This window comes from Ooceraea biroi, chromosome 7 (assembly GCF_003672135.1).
Source record: "Ooceraea biroi isolate clonal line C1 chromosome 7, Obir_v5.4, whole genome shotgun sequence".
NCBI classification, from domain to species: domain Eukaryota; kingdom Metazoa; phylum Arthropoda; class Insecta; order Hymenoptera; family Formicidae; genus Ooceraea; species Ooceraea biroi.
Genome location: NC_039512.1, coordinates 13,977,469 through 13,994,422, shown reverse-complemented (window position 1 = coordinate 13,994,422; position 16,954 = coordinate 13,977,469). Strand labels below are relative to the sequence as shown.

At 39.2% G+C, this 16,954-nt stretch overlaps 1 protein-coding gene across 1 annotated transcript; it reads left to right on the top strand.

Moving 5' to 3' along the window:
* Nucleotides 1–356: 356 nt before the first annotated feature.
* LOC105279384 lies at nucleotides 357–1,274 on the top strand. Its single transcript, XM_011339120.2, has one exon. It carries the CDS (start codon nucleotides 357–359, stop codon nucleotides 1,272–1,274), a length of 918 nt encoding a protein of 305 aa, XP_011337422.2.
* The last annotated feature ends 15,680 nt before the right edge of the window (nucleotides 1,275–16,954 follow it).

The window sequence follows — 16,954 nt, the reverse complement described above, 5'->3', positions numbered from 1 at the left end:
TTGAATTTGTGGGATGCAATGGGCGCATCCGGCATAGAAAAATGGAAAAGGGGGTCCCACAGGGTTCTGTGCTGGGCCCTCTACTATGGAATATTGCATTCGATTTTGTAATTGAGATGAGGGCTAAGCCCGGGTGTACTATATTATGCTACGCGGATGATATTTTCGTACTGGCGGAGGCTAAAACTATAGACGAAGCCCTGATCTGAATGAATGCGCAGTTAGTCGTAATTTTGAGGCGCGTAGATGCACTCGGGCTTAGTCTGGCCGTGGATAAGACGGAGGCTGTTCTTTTCAGGGGTCGAGCTCGCCCTGATTTTAATCCAGTGTTACGCATTAGACATCAATGCTTTAGGATGCAACCGTCAGTTAGGTACTTGGGTGTCTGGCTGGATTCTCATTTAAACTTTGAGGAATATTTTCGCCGTGTAGGGGCCAAGGCGACCGGGGTGTCTCGGGCATTATGCCGTTTAATGCCTAATCTTCGGGGTCCTAACGAGAGTAAGCGCAGATTATATGCGAACGTAGTAACAGCGGTGATTTTGTACAGGGCTTCTATCTGGAGCCCTGCTCTGGATGCTTCGGCCAAGTCGGGAAGGTTACTGCGGGGCTTCCAGCGAGATATTTGCATCAGGGTGTGCTCTACTTATAGAACGGCTTCTTTCGCAGCCGTGACTTTGCTAGCTCGTTCCCCTCTGTGGGCACTAGTGGCCGCGGAGAGAAGAAGAGTTTTCTTAAGAGTTAGGGACATGAGACGCGGTGGCAATGCCACATTGTCGGATGTTGATAACATACGAATGGAGGAGGGAGTGGAGACGCGTCCGCAATGGGAGACATGGTTAGGAGGAGATGGAATTGCGGGTGAGCACACTCGGCTAGCTATACTACCATGTATGAATGACTGGATGATGAGAAACTGGGGATCTCTACATTTCCATATGACGCAAATTATTACTGGACATGGTTGCTTTGGGACATATTTAGCTAGAATTGGGAAAGTCCCGAATGCGAGATGCTTTTATTGCCCAGCGGTCTCCGATTCATCGGAGCACACCCTGATGGAGTGTACCGCTTGGATTGCGGAGAGGGATGTGCTGAAGGGAGTGCTTGGCCGCCCCCTCTCGCTGGCTGCCGTCCTGGAAGGGACGGTAAGCCGGCGGGAGGTGTGGTCAGCACTCTCAACATTTTGTAGTGCTTTGATGCGTGCGAAGGAAGAGGCGGAACGTCTACGACAGGCTCCGAATCCACCGAGAAGGAATGGCGACCCAGGATAGCCCTATTGGCCTCTGGATCTTGTGTTAATGGATATATTTATATACAGGGTGAGCCATTTTAAGTAACGCATTGATTTTTCTCGAAAACCAAATCTTGTATCGAAAAATGTTTCAGACAAAAGTCGTTTGGTTCGAAGGGGGCAAGATGATAGCATTATCCATTTAATTGTAGATGGCCCCATTTTAGAGATTTCATCATGGCGGCCATTTTTTAAAATGGAAGTTGATTTTTCTCTCTAAATGAAAGTTGTAGCTGATAATGAGGCGAATACAACGGTTTTTTGTTTTTTGCAATTGGACCATTTTTCAGTGAGTTACAGCGTTCCAAAGTATACTGTTTTATAATTTAAGTATACACATAAACCAAATCTTGTATCGAAAAATGTTTCTTACAAAAGTTTTATGACTTCAAGGGGGACATAAGATGCTGCCACTGATTTGACCTTGGGTGCACCTGTCAAGGTTATGTGAAGGTTAACTTTTCTTTTTTAATGGATCTCTTTATTTCTCATTATACAGTCTTGTAGCTTACCTCGAGAGCTTTTCAAAGAACTTTATAAGCATCAGATTTATTTTCTGACTTTATAAAAATCGATTGTTTTGAAATTTCAGGCAAAAACACTTCACACGAAAATTTCTCTATGAAATATTGATTTCCGGTATATGGTCCCTTTGAGAATTTTGTTCAGCTCGACGAGTAGAATCGACTAAGCCAATAAAAAAATTTGACATTGAAAATGACCTTGAAAGTTAATTTTGCGGCACCATGTTTATGATGCAATGTTGGCGATCTCGACGAGTAGAATCGACTGGCGAAAGCTTGACCAATAATTTTTCCCCACCCTGTACATCCGGAGGGGTTTTTAGTGGGTATGCCCAGTGGACCAGCATGGGTCCTGGGTGAGTCCCACACTCCCCGTGTCGGTCGGCGGTTTGCCGTTGAGCGACCAGGGGTGTGTAATAGCATTGTTTTCTCCTCACGTCTACAAAAAAAAAGGTACCGAAATTAGATATGCTATACTGAATTATAAAAATACTATAATTTCAGGAAATTGTTTTAAAGTTTTTGTGGAAAAACAATTTTTCCAAGAATTCACCACTTTCATGCAGGCATGGCAATGTGCCTTCGGTCTATATTATGTCATGTGCCTTCAATATCCTACGGAGCTGTCTAATACGTTGGAGATGGTACAGCGGTACTATTTGAAAATTAACCCTGACGAAGAATCTAAAACAAGGAGAAATAAAAATAGAACTGCCACAAAAGTAATAAAACTAATAATGAAATTAAAGTAATACTTTCCATATTAAGTTTTTATACATTTTGTCAGTCTTTATTTTAAAAAATATCTTCTTTTTTATTAGTTGAAACCGTTTAAAACAGTTTTGTTGAATTAGTTTAAAACAGTTAGTTTTGTTGAACCGTTAGTTGAACAGTTAGTTTTGTTAATCAGGGAAGTGTAAACTTATTTATAAGGAAAATGTTCTTTATTTTTCATTTCAAAAAATTAATCCAAAGTTCACACTGCCCTGATCAGAGTTTTTTTTACAAAGATATTGGCGAAGGTCAATTTTTCAACTATATATTTACAATGTTACTAGATGTATATGTTTTAATATTTATTACTTTGTATAAATATATTACTTCGATCTTAATTTTATGCTAAAAGTATTTTTTAGTTTGTCTTGAAATATGTTGGTTACTATATATAATACATTCCATTATAGTAAACACAGAACGTATTATAGTAAACAATTATAGTTTTTTTTCGATCTGTTAATATTTTATTTTGAAACTAAAACTTAGTTTATATTAGATTAGCAAACCTGTACGGAATATTTATATACTTTATATAATAATATTTATTTAATATTATTAATATTAAATAATATTTATTTTTTGAAAATAGTACGGTTAACCATAATAATAATTATATATAAAATATTAATATTTTTAAAAGTTATATTTTATAGAACTCAAAGTTAGTTTATGTTCATATATCAACATAGCAATAAACATATTTTAATTTTCCTTTACCTTTGATATTTTCTTTCTTTTTCCTCAGAAATCCTGGCGAAACTAAAAATCGGAGCGTTATAATAATACTTCTAATACTGATATTGTTACTGTTTGTTCCAAAAGGAATATAAGAGCATAAGTCGACTGTAAGAAGAGTGACAGAAGTGATAAATAAAGCTTCTAGGAGACGAAAATTCGGATAACGAAATGTAACAGAAGCGTAAATGCCTTTATGTTTCCTTCCAATTTTCACCTCCTATGAAAGCTTTTGTTTATCTGTCACTCTCTTCTTACATTCAACTTATGCTCCTATATTAAGTTTTGGAACAAATAGTAATAATACCAGAATTAGGAGTATTATTCGCTAGCATCTTTACATTTATAGATATTGAAATTCTTTAAGAAAATTACAGTAAAACAGTAAAAATACTAATCACCAGATAATTGTTATTTCATATTAGAAGTATAGCGTTTTTGGATATTTGATGATACCGCGGTGTTTAATCCTCGCCGCTTGATTGTTAAAAGCGCGCTGCCGGTAAGCGCGCAGCGTTTGATGTTACGAATAGTTTCCGCGGCTGAAATCAACACCTTTTTAGATCTGTTTGCCGCCTTAGCAACGCCCGATATTGAAAATGACGATTCGTCGTCTTCGAGCTGAGTCTTTCCCGATTGTTCAGCCAGGACAGTTCGCGCACTCGGCCGGCCATCGATATACTTACGCCTAATAAACAATATTTATTCCAAATACTCAGTTATTTGATGTCATTTCCTACAGAAGTAAATTTACTATCCTTAATGGAAACTTGATTTCATTCCAATGGTAACTTTAACGTCTTGAAGTAAAATTACAAATACCTATGTTTTTTACCAGCGTATATCGGTGGTTAAAAATGACCACCGATTTTCACAGTAAAATGGCGTAAAACTTTTTATCAGTGTTTACTGAATAACTGCTGTGTTGAAACTATACACTTGAATTGGAATTTTCATTTTGCAACACACGTAAGTGTGTAATTTTAATATGGTTAGATGGTGTACACACTTCTCGACGCAACCCATCAGTAACACGTTAATTGGAACACATATAAAGTGTGTTAAATAACCACACAAAGTACTCTGTTACACATATTGTACGATGCAACACACAATGATAATAACGCACGAGCGTTAAATAATACGGAAAAAAGCAACACAGTTTAAGCGTGTTAATATTTGTGAGTCCTGTGAAAGTGGCGGCGCCACCGTTGGCCGAGCGCGTAGTAATACAAATCGAGATCCTATTTTGTTTCTACAAGGACATTTCATACGCCGGTCAGTTCTCTGCTTGTGTTAATTCTTGATTAAAAAGTGCGAATCTTATGTGAATGTGTCATACATTTTATCGTACAAAATGGAAAAAAAGTGTACTGCGTTTTTGGTGAAAGATGCAAGTGTATCCGATATATAAATCAACCAAACGAGACAGACGTAGCTGCCGTAAGCAGAGCTTTATTAGCATCGGCAGCTACAGACCCGTTGTTGCTGGCGACAGTGAAAGGAAAATCCATTGTACTACAAAAATGAGATCCAGATAAGAATAATCGTCTGTGCGACATCGACGGTAATGAAGAAATTCCTGATAAAGAAGAAATTTCGTTTCTCTTTATCGCCCTACCTGCAGAACTAACAATAAGTGATTTCGATACATCGGTAACTACTCGCAATAATCTTAGGGAGGAGAACGAGTCTATCACGCTGGACATTCCTATCATATACGAAGAACCTTCGGCAATGATTGAGGTTATACAAACAGCTATCAGCGATGCTAATATTCCGGTAAGATTAATAGAGTGAATAAAATCGACACTAAAATATATTATATTACACATTACAGTAGAAAAACAATAATTTTTATTAATGAAATGAAATTGTATTAGTTATATAACATTATTCACAAAATTAATACAGCTGTCGAACACGTCTAATTTTGGCGAAAATTATTCAATATAAACACGCATACAACGTGTAAAAACAACACGCACGATGCATTGAAATAACACACTTCACATGTGTTCTTAATTTACACACGGTAAAATGTGTAAAAAGTGTCTACAGCTAATAACATGCCTAAAATGTGTAAAAATAACACACTTGGATTTGCAGTGTGGTTGCCGAGATGAAAGTAAAAATTGGAGTATAAACAAGGTTGAAAAGCGATAGCGTCGCGACTTCGACATGCTCTCTCGCTTTAATAAAAGAATGTAGAGATTTGATAAAATTCTAAAGCTGCTTTCTCATTAGCACAGAGTACGCATAATATTGTGTTTTTTGTTAGAAGTCGATATCTCTGCTGGTTGCCGAGGTTTCAGCAAAAAATGCATCGATTATAAAACAGGCGGAAAAGCGATAGCGTCTCGACTCGACGCGCTCTCTCGCTTTAATAATCGAAGATATATTTTTCGCAAAATTCTGATGAGGCTATCATATTATTGCAGAGTATGCAGAATATTGTGCTTTTTGAAAGAACTCGATACCTCTCCTGGTTGCCGAGATTGTAACAAAAAATGCAGTAGATAAAGGCGGGAAAGCGAGCGATAGCGTGTCGACTTCGTGGAGCTCTCTCGCTTTAATAATCGAAAATATATTTTTCGCAAAAGTCTAATGCGGCTATCATACTACTACAGACTATGAAGAATATTGTGCTTTTTAAATGAAGTCGATATCTTTCCTGGTTGCCGAGATTTCGGCAAAAAATGCATTCGAGTATAAAAAAGCGGGAAAGCGATAGCGTCATGACTTTGACGTGCTCCCTTGTTTTAATAATGGAAGATATATTTTTCGCAACATTCTAATGCGGAATGATTACGTCCGATTAATGTTTTTAGTGTTAGTTCTTTTTATGTATTTGCGAACGGAATAGTTAGCCTTTATTTATTAATTGTTGTCTTTAAAATAAGTGTCTTAAGTTGTCTACAATAATTATATATTTCGACGATGTAAGCAAAGAGAAACGAAAAACAATGTCTGCGTGTTCATATAGTCACACGAGAGACGAAAAGGTGAAGTAACCACAAGATGAAAAAAATGGGGACCTGAAAGCTGCCCATACATATTGTTACGTGCAGAGCTCCGTGAGCTCGAGGGAAGGGCGTAATACACGCCTCTCAAAATTTGAGACACTCGGTCTCAAACTTGAGTCGAGCTGACTGCGAGTTCCGTCTGTAGGGTCAACGACCAAGGTCGATTTTACCCTTAGATTTGGAACAAATCTGCTCGTTAAATTTAGGGTCTGTTACGTCCAGAGCTCCGTGAGCTCGAGGGAAGGGCGTAACACACGCCTCTCAAAATTTTAGACACTCGGTCTCAAAACTTGAGTCGAGCTGACTGTGAGTTCCGTCTGTAGGGTCAACGACTAAGGTCGATTTTACCCTTAGATTTGGAACAAGTCTGCTCGTTGGTCCCCTTTTAGGTAAGAGAATTCAATCTCTTTTACCTGGGATAGGACCTGTACGACCTGTTGTGGGAAGGGGAGTGATTGAGGTTTAATCAATAAATTAGATTTTCCTTTTTCCTTAAGGAATTAACATTATATATTTTAGAAAATTTTCCGGTAATACATAAGTAAAAGAAATAAATTAAATGGAGATAGATTACATCGAGAGATTTCCCTTAAAAGTATGAAACTATTTACAATTATTACAATTATTTAAATTATGTATTATTTAAAAAGAATTCTTGAATGAGGGACGCAGGGATTAGGACGGGATACTGGCGGTTTCTGGTGATGAGAGGAACAACGGTGTCAGGGCCGGAATTGACAAGGGCGGCCCTTAAACTGGGAACGTCAATGGATCCAGGTCCGAGGATAAGGGCATTGGGTGGAAGGGGTATCGAATAGGTGGGAAAAAGACTAAGGATGTGTTCTCGAAAGACTTCGAGACCACGCTCGTAAAAGGTTCTCAATACTTCTAAAGAAGGAAAGGATTGATCGGTTGTTATTGGTTCATCCTGATACTCTTCAGGATCTGGTGAACCAATGGGTGAATACCAAGGGGAGGAGAGAACAGGGGAAGGGCACGGGGTAAAAGATGGATTATCAGATATCTCCAAGGATGAAGGTGAACAAGAGGAGGGTGGTGATAATTTCGAAAATGTACTGCTAGTAGAGGGAAAATCTAAACTAGGGGACCGCGAACGACTTCTTTCCCGCGGTGGCTCGCCCGTAGTCAGACGGTTTCCCTCTGAGTGTGGTTCCCGTGTATTATTTTGTTGAGAGAAACCCGAATCGTCGGATCCATGTTTAGTGGGACGCACTTTAAAAGAAAGGAACAATCGCGTGGTTCCAGTGAATTTCTATCGGTCGGAAGTCTCTCAAGGAGAAACAAATTCTCGTGGGTGAAAATATCTTATAATTATTTCAAATTCCTTCACCAACAAGTGCATTAAATATTAATATTTAATTAATAAATTTCGATGTAATATTATGATGAAAAGCAACAGTAACATTAGTAAAAACGTTACAATTTGACTGATGAATTAATTTCTCAATTAACGGTAAAATAATTACAAGTTTTTGTGTAACGTAAAAAATTTCGCTTACTTTTAATACTGCAAATTAGTGCTGAGTTGCTACTGCTTCAAACCCAAAGGGAGGCGAGGGTGATGATTTGGCACACGTTCGCGTTTCTGGTTGACTTGTATTTAGCGAAACTCCCGCACAGGCTTATTGTTACTAGGTGAGTCCAAGAGTGCGTCTCTGGGCAAATCGTCGCCTTTTTATATGCGTTCTAAGAACCATGAGGAGTGCTATTTGTTTCCGGGAATTCACAAAAAATTGTTTGCGCGAACCATTGGTTATCGCTTATAATAATTTACTTGGTATCAGCGGATGGGTCTAATACTTGCTTTCGTATCTCTCGGAGGTATTCTTTGATAATTGTTTTCGCACGTCATTTGCGATAGTTAATTTACTTGATATCAGTGAATGGGTCTAATACTTGTTTTCGTAAGTCAAAGAAATCTCTTAGCGGTATTCTTTGATGATTGTTTTCGCGTGTCATTTGCGATAATTAACCTTTTTAACCCCTAGATGAATAGTTTTCGAACGTCGCGATAACGAGACGATTGCTTCATTAGCCCAGTTTTAATCATGATTTAAAGACTTGTTTTGCCGGACATGTGCCAAATTTCACGGCTCTGATGAGAGCAATCGCTCAGGAATCAGTTAATTATTTCTTTTTCGGGAACCGCGATATCTCTCATCGTGACCCCGAGACCTCCGCTCACGCGAAATCTTCTTCGCGCGTGGCAACGACGTTCGCTGATTTAATCGTACATAGAATATTATATAAAATCTTTTAAAGAATATTTCGTTTTGGAAGTGAGAAACCATGGAATCTACTGGACGTAACAATATATATGTTATATTCGTTCGAACGGCAGTTTTCAGGTCGTGAGATTTTCGTATATATTTTCATTGTTACGATGTTTAGTTATAATCTCATAGCATGAAATAACTTCATTAAGATCATTTCTTCCTTTTCAGACTCGTAAACGTTCAAATCATAAAAGTATTTTGTGTTTTAGACGTAAATTACAAAGGACCTGAAATATGCCTTTCTGCTGACATATTAGTCGACTGAAGGGTAGTATTCAGGACATGTGCAAAAAGTAGTTCTATCTTCTAAATTTTAATTAACTAAAGCCTAAATTTGATAGGAAACTACTTATACATGTTATATCTAAAGGAAAAAAGTATTGAGAACGACATACATTACTGTATTCGGTATAAAATGTATGAGTTCTGAAAACTGCTTTACGATATGTCGGTCTATGTATCTTGGAAAGTACACAAGATTTTTAAATATTCAAATGGCAATGACTTCTATTCAATGTGTACTCTACAGGGTGATTCAGAACAAACGTCAGTCCTTAAAATGACGTATTCCTGAGGTAATTCTAAGACAATTTTTCCTGTAGCAAAATTTTGTCCGAAGCTTAGTTTTCAAGTTATAAGCGAAGATAGTTAGCAAATTACGGGCCGAGTACGGACGATACGCAGGGGCGGCGCAACTCACCGTCGACGCGGGCCCGATTATGCGATCAGCTGCTATCACGCAGTGGTACGCGCGCGCGCACACACACACACGCTCACACATTCTTACCTTATAAGATATTCGATGTCTTCATACTGTTGTAAAAGGCGAAGAATAAGTAAATGTCCCCATGATCGCGGATAACAATAAAATCACAAATTTACATGTAACACACTGAGTAATGAGTCACAAGTCTTTTTCTTTAATACATTGTATCACGTATTTACTCACGCACTCGATTAATTTATAAACGAATCTATCGGCTTATTATTCACTACCGATTAATTATTCGGCAACTGAGAATTACTCGACGAAAAAAACACATTACGCACAATCACAGTAATCACTATCGAGGCAATTACGAACGAATCTGTTGTTTCATCACTATTCACAGTCCACCTCCGATCACTACCGATTCAATCATCACCGATTAATTAATTATTAAAGTTACTTGAAGGAAAGAAACGCGTTACATACACCGCGCAGTTACACGATGCGGAGACTGCTCGACGCGCGCGGCAACAGTCAATAAGGTTACGGCGGGTTATGTTTAAGGCGCGCTCGGCAGCGCACTCTCCCGTTTTGTGTTTGAGTGAGTGAGAGAGAGAGAGAGAGAGAGAGAGAGAGAGAGAGAGAGAGAGAGGCGGTGTATTCATTCCCGAAATTCTGACCGCATGAGAAAAATTCTTTTCTAAAGAATAGGGGCCGTTTTTCAAAGCAATCATTTCAATAACGTAACGATATGATTTTATGATTTTGATATTGATATTAATAAACATTTATGTTGATAATTATTTTCAAATAACAAAGAAGAATGAAGGTGTATTTTATGCATAATGCATCATTTCTTCTTGTTGTTCACTGAATATTAAACAAGGATAAATAATGCATTATGCGTGAAATGAAAATGCACTTTAAGAGTATAAGATTGATTATAAATATTGCGAGAACCGAAGCGTTTTGATCCCTCTCTTGGATTTTTTTTATGTTTCTGCAACTGCAAAAGATGTTCCACGTTCAAATGCTTTGTTCGCTCTGAAAAGAGCGGATTTTTTTGGCTCGCTCTGAAAAGAGCGGATTGGACTCGAAAACTTTCATAGCAAGTGCTCGAAATGACCACCATCCATCCTGACGCAAGCTCTCATGCGTTTTGACAAATTTCTTGTGACGTCCTGCATTACATCTTCTTCGATGTCCCAAATGGCATGTCGGAGTCTTGTTTCCACATCGTCGACATCTTCCGGAAGCGTTTTATAAATTACTTTCTTGCAATAGCCCCACAAGAAAAAATCGAGAGGGTTGAGATCCGGAGATCTTGCGGGCCAAGGTATCGGGCCATACCGACCCATCCAGCGTCCAGGAAACTGGTCATTTAAAAAAGTTGTTACAACTCTAGCGTTGTGCGGCCCGGCACCGTCTTGTTGAAAAATAATTTTGTTTCTTTCCACCAACGGTACATCTTCTAAGAAATCTGGAAAGTTATCTCTTAGAAGCTCGACGTACGTTTGACCAGTTAACGTTTGTTGCGGAAGAACAATTGGACCAAGTATGAGTGTTCCCATTATTCCAGCCCACACATTTATCTTCCAACGAGTTTGAAAGTTTCTAAGTCGTGTGACTCTGGGATTTTCGTCGCTCCAATAATGCATGTTGTGGGAATTATAAATTCCTTCCCGTGTGAATAGCGATTCATCGCTGAATATGATACGAGAAGGAAATCTGGGATCTCGATCTACTTCCCTTAGAAAATTTTCGCAGAACATTTTTCTTCTTTGGTAATCTTCTGGTCGCAAATGTTGCACGCATGTGTAGTGAAATGCGTGCAACTTTTCTTCCTTCAATATCCTCTGCACAGTTGCATAGGATAAATCTTGTTCTCGAGCAACAACCCGAATGCTCTTTTCAGGATTATCCTCGAAAGAATGTACTACGTTCTCCACATTTCGTACATTTCTTGCCTCCCGATTTCTTCCAGTGTCGTGTTTGTTAGCAAGGACACTGCCGGTCTCGTGTAATCTTTGTGCCGCTCGAAGTATGACGCGAGCCGATGGATGTCTTGCTCGGTTCGGATACAATTCGGTGTATCGTCTTGCAGCTACGTGGTACTGCCCGTGACACTCGCCAAGTGCCATTAACATGTCATAATATTCTTCGTTGGTGTATGCCATTCTTCTAACGCTTCTTAACGCCTCTAATGATAATCGAAGGATTATTGATTGCAGTATTGATCGCTTCATCCTATTTATACGATCTTCGCGGGGGGTCGATGCCCCCTCCGCGACCCCCCTGACCAATCACGGGTGTCCGCGAGTCGCGGAGACCCTGAGTCGCAGAGACCCTGAGTCGCGGACACCCGCGATTGGTCAGGGGGGTCGCGGAGGGGGCATCGACCCCCCGCGAAGATCGTATAAATAGGATGAAGCGATCAATACTGCAATCAATAATCCTTCGATTATCATTAGAGGCGTTAAGAAGCGTTAGAAGAATGGCATACACCAACGAAGAATATTATGACATGTTAATGGCACTTGGCGAGTGTCACGGGCAGTACCACGTAGCTGCAAGACGATACACCGAATTGTATCCGAACCGAGCAAGACATCCATCGGCTCGCGTCATACTTCGAGCGGCACAAAGATTACACGAGACCGGCAGTGTCCTTGCTAACAAACACGACACTGGAAGAAATCGGGAGGCAAGAAATGTACGAAATGTGGAGAACGTAGTACATTCTTTCGAGGATAATCCTGAAAAGAGCATTCGGGTTGTTGCTCGAGAACAAGATTTATCCTATGCAACTGTGCAGAGGATATTGAAGGAAGAAAAGTTGCACGCATTTCACTACACATGCGTGCAACATTTGCGACCAGAAGATTACCAAAGAAGAAAAATGTTCTGCGAAAATTTTCTAAGGGAAGTAGATCGAGATCCCAGATTTCCTTCTCGTATCATATTCAGCGATGAATCGCTATTCACACGGGAAGGAATTTATAATTCCCACAACATGCATTATTGGAGCGACGAAAATCCCAGAGTCACACGACTTAGAAACTTTCAAACTCGTTGGAAGATAAATGTGTGGGCTGGAATAATGGGAACACTCATACTTGGTCCAATTGTTCTTCCGCAACAAACGTTAACTGGTCAAACGTACGTCGAGCTTCTAAGAGATAACTTTCCAGATTTCTTAGAAGATGTACCGTTGGTGGAAAGAAACAAAATTATTTTTCAACAAGACGGTGCCGGGCCGCACAACGCTAGAGTTGTAACAACTTTTTTAAATGACCAGTTTCCTGGACGCTGGATGGGTCGGTATGGCCCGATACCTTGGCCCGCAAGATCTCCGGATCTCAACCCTCTCGATTTTTTCTTGTGGGGCTATTGCAAGAAAGTAATTTATAAAACGCTTCCGGAAGATGTCGACGATGTGGAAACAAGACTCCGACATGCCATTTGGGACATCGAAGAAGATGTAATGCAGGACGTCACAAGAAATTTGTCAAAACGCATGAGAGCTTGCGTCAGGATGGATGGTGGTCATTTCGAGCACTTGCTATGAAAGTTTTCGAGTCCAATCCGCTCTTTTCAGAGCGAGCCAAAAAAATCCGCTCTTTTCAGAGCGAACAAAGCATTTGAACGTGGAACATCTTTTGCAGTTGCAGAAACATAAAAAAAATCCAAGAGAGGGATCAAAACGCTTCGGTTCTCGCAATATTTATAATCAATCTTATACTCTTAAAGTGCATTTTCATTTCACGCATAATGCATTATTTATCCTTGTTTAATATTCAGTGAACAACAAGAAGAAATGATGCATTATGCATAAAATACACCTTCATTCTTCTTTGTTATTTGAAAATAATTATCAACATAAATGTTTATTAATATCAATATCAAAATCATAAAATCATATCGTTACGTTATTGAAATGATTGCTTTGAAAAACGGCCCCTATTCTTTAGAAAAGAATTTTTCTCATGCGGTCAGAATTTCGGGAATGAATACACCGCCTCTCTCTCTCTCCTCTCTCTCTCTCCTCTCTCTCTCTCTCACTCACTCAAACACAAAACGGGAGAGTGCGCTGCCGAGCGCGCCTTAAACATAACCCGCCGTAACCTTATTGACTGTTGCCGCGCGCGTCGAGCAGTCTCCGCATCGTGTAACTGCGCGGTGTATGTAACGCGTTTCTTTCCTTCAAGTAACTTTAATAATTAATTAATCGGTGATGATTGAATCGGTAGTGATCGGAGGTGGACTGTGAATAGTGATGAAACAACAGATTCGTTCGTAATTGCCTCGATAGTGATTACTGTGATTGTGCGTAATGTGTTTTTTTCGTCGAGTAATTCTCAGTTGCCGAATAATTAATCGGTAGTGAATAATAAGCCGATAGATTCGTTTATAAATTAATCGAGTGCGTGAGTAAATACGTGATACAATGTATTAAAGAAAAAGACTTGTGACTCATTACTCAGTGTGTTACATGTAAATTTGTGATTTTATTGTTATCCGCGATCATGGGGACATTTACTTATTCTTCGCCTTTTACAACAGTATGAAGACATCGAATATCTTATAAGGTAAGAATGTGTGAGCGTGTGTGTGTGTGCGCGCGCGCGTACCACTGCGTGATAGCAGCTGATCGCATAATCGGGCCCGCGTCGACGGTGAGTTGCGCCGCCCCTGCGTATCGTCCGTACTCGGCCCGTAATTTGCTAACTATCTTCGCTTATAACTTGAAAACTAAGCTTCGGACAAAATTTTGCTACAGGAAAAATTGTCTTAGAATTACCTCAGGAATACGTCATTTTAAGGACTGACGTTTGTTCTGAATCACCCTGTATATCTACGGTGGTAAATTTGGGTCCTTCAAAAGGTCCTGAAAACTGCCCTTTCATAAACCTATATATATGTATATGTATATATAAATTTATAAATGCAACAATGGAAAGACAGCAAATTTATTATTTAATGGTAACTGAACATATTTTATTTTAATATCTTTTATTGGCCATATTTTAAAATCTGATAAATTATCTACGACAAATATTCCTAACAAAAATGAAGAGCATGGTTTATTATATAAATCTTCTCTATGTAAAAACTCATTGCCAATAATGACATCTGTCTGTAATTCTTTATGATAAGTAATATATTTTATTTGAACAATACTTCCATCACTTAAACCACAGCAATTATCTGCTAATGTATCTGTGCCTATGGTTGCATTTGAGCATTTTATTATGTAATATTGCGAATTACAGCAGCCTTCAATTAAAGAGCCTTTTGTATGATTCGATTTTCTGTCTATTACAAAATCAGATGTTATGTGCAATTCACGTGGTTTCTCAATGTTTTTTCGTTCAATATGTCTTCTAACAACCTGTTGTAATGGTTGATCAGGCTTTTTTAATAAATTTTTTAATGTTTGCAAATAATTTTCAAATTTGAACGAACTAAAGGTATCCAGTGTACCAAATCTTTTCGCATCTTGTGCTAAATGAATAAGACCATGTCCGTTATGTGAAACGTTGTCAGTACCATATAACAACTTGAAAGATGATACAAAATGTTCTAGAAGCTCCTGAGCATAGTCAATATATTCTTCCAATTCTGAACAACATAATACTAAAAAATGATTATACAGATCCTTTCGAAGAAGTTTAAAAACTACACAGCCTGTGTATAATATACAGTTCGAAATTCTGTTGCCTTCCAGAGTTTGCCAAAGGCAAGTGATCTTGATTTACGCACAAATTCGCATGGTATATATAATTTTAATACATTTCCAGCTGCAATGATATTTCCTCCACTTTTGTGTATTGTAAACGGACTTCAAGTTTTCCGAATAATCACATATATAATAATTTATGCATGATTCCTAAACATATCAGATGCATATAATCCAAAGGTATATTGTTCACAAGATCAAAATCTGGTAGCTTTAAAATAGCTGACTGCCCAATATGATAATTTTCGTCCTTCCTTAAACAGAAATATTATCTGTTCGTAATTGTACAGGGTGGGGAAAAATTATTGGTCAAGCTTTCGCCAGTCGATTCTACTCGTCGAGATCGCCAACATTGCATCATAAACATGGTGCCGCAAAATTAACTTTCAAGGTCATTTTCAATGTCAAATTTTTTATTGGCTTAGTCGATTCTACTCGTCGAGCTGAACAAAAGTCTCAAAGGGACCATATGCCGGAAATCAATATTTCATAGAGAAATTTTCGTTTGAAGTTTTTAGAAGCCAAAAAATTTCGTAAAATTAATTGTGATGAATGTAAAATCTGCTTAATCTACTCTTAACGCTACCCAGGAACAACGAAGTGGGCGTGGTAGATTTTTGTTCCCTTCGGGGTATCTTGGTACCCAGTAACATTTCAACGGCTGTTGGTTCCTTAAAGCAATGGTCATTTGCCTCGGAGAGGAATAATATATCGCTCCATAAGACATTCGTTACTTGTGCTTAAGAAGCTTTCCATCCATATCCAGACTTTTTTCGTGATTATTAGAAGACCGCCACTGATCTTGAATCAATTTTCAGTGTAAAATTAAAACAAAATTGTTTTAATTTTTTACCAAATTTTTTCTAAGAATAACGTTGCTGTAGCATGCCTCGACGTGGTGGCCGTGGTGGTCGTGATCGGGCGCTTCGGGATGGGCGTGACCAACGTCTAATGCTTCGAGCAATTGATCGTGCTCATGGTAATTACACACGAGCACGAGCTCTTTATGCTAGTTGGTTGCGACGCCAAGCTAATGGCAGATTATTACGTCCAGGGTCCGTGCCTGATCGTCGAGAATTTCAACGACTCGATGAACGATTACATGATCAGGAGCAAATGAATTTTGCAGGTGCTGGCCACAGTAGGGCAAGTCGTCCTCGTGTGTCTTGGAGAATTGAGGAACGTGTGATTGCTCTAGCTCGAACTTATCCTGTCATGGGATCACGACGCATAGGCGCGCGAGTAGGGGTTGATCATAAAACAGTCTTGCGCATTCTCCGTGAGGAAGGCCTACGACCCTACAAAGTGCAAGTAGTGCATGAGTTACGACCTGGTGATCGCACAGCTCGTCTTCGTTTTTGTCGGTGGATGCTTCGCAGGATCCGAAGATATCGGCACTTTCTGAAAAATATAGTGTTCACTGATGAATCCAGTTTTTCCAGCACTTCCATTTTGAACCGGCAAAATGTTCGCATCTGGCGCAGACGCAATCCACACGCAATGGTTCAAAGAGTTCAGCAGGGCCGTTTTTCAGTCATTGTTTGGACAGGGATACTCGGGAATGATTATATTGCTCCTGTGTTTCTCTCAAACCGATTGTCAAGCGTTGAATATTTGCGGTTTCTACGTCATACTCTCCTGAATCGACTGCGACGTATGGTTCCGAGGAATGCCCGTAATCGAGTTTTTTTTATGCATGACTGTGCTCCACCGCATTTCGGCAGGCAAGTCCGCGCTTTTTTACAACGAGTTTTTGGAACTCGATGAATCGGTCGTAATCCTGAGCCACACTTATGGCCCGCCCGTTCACCTGACGTGAGCCCTCTGGACTTTTATTTCTGGGGAGCTCTAA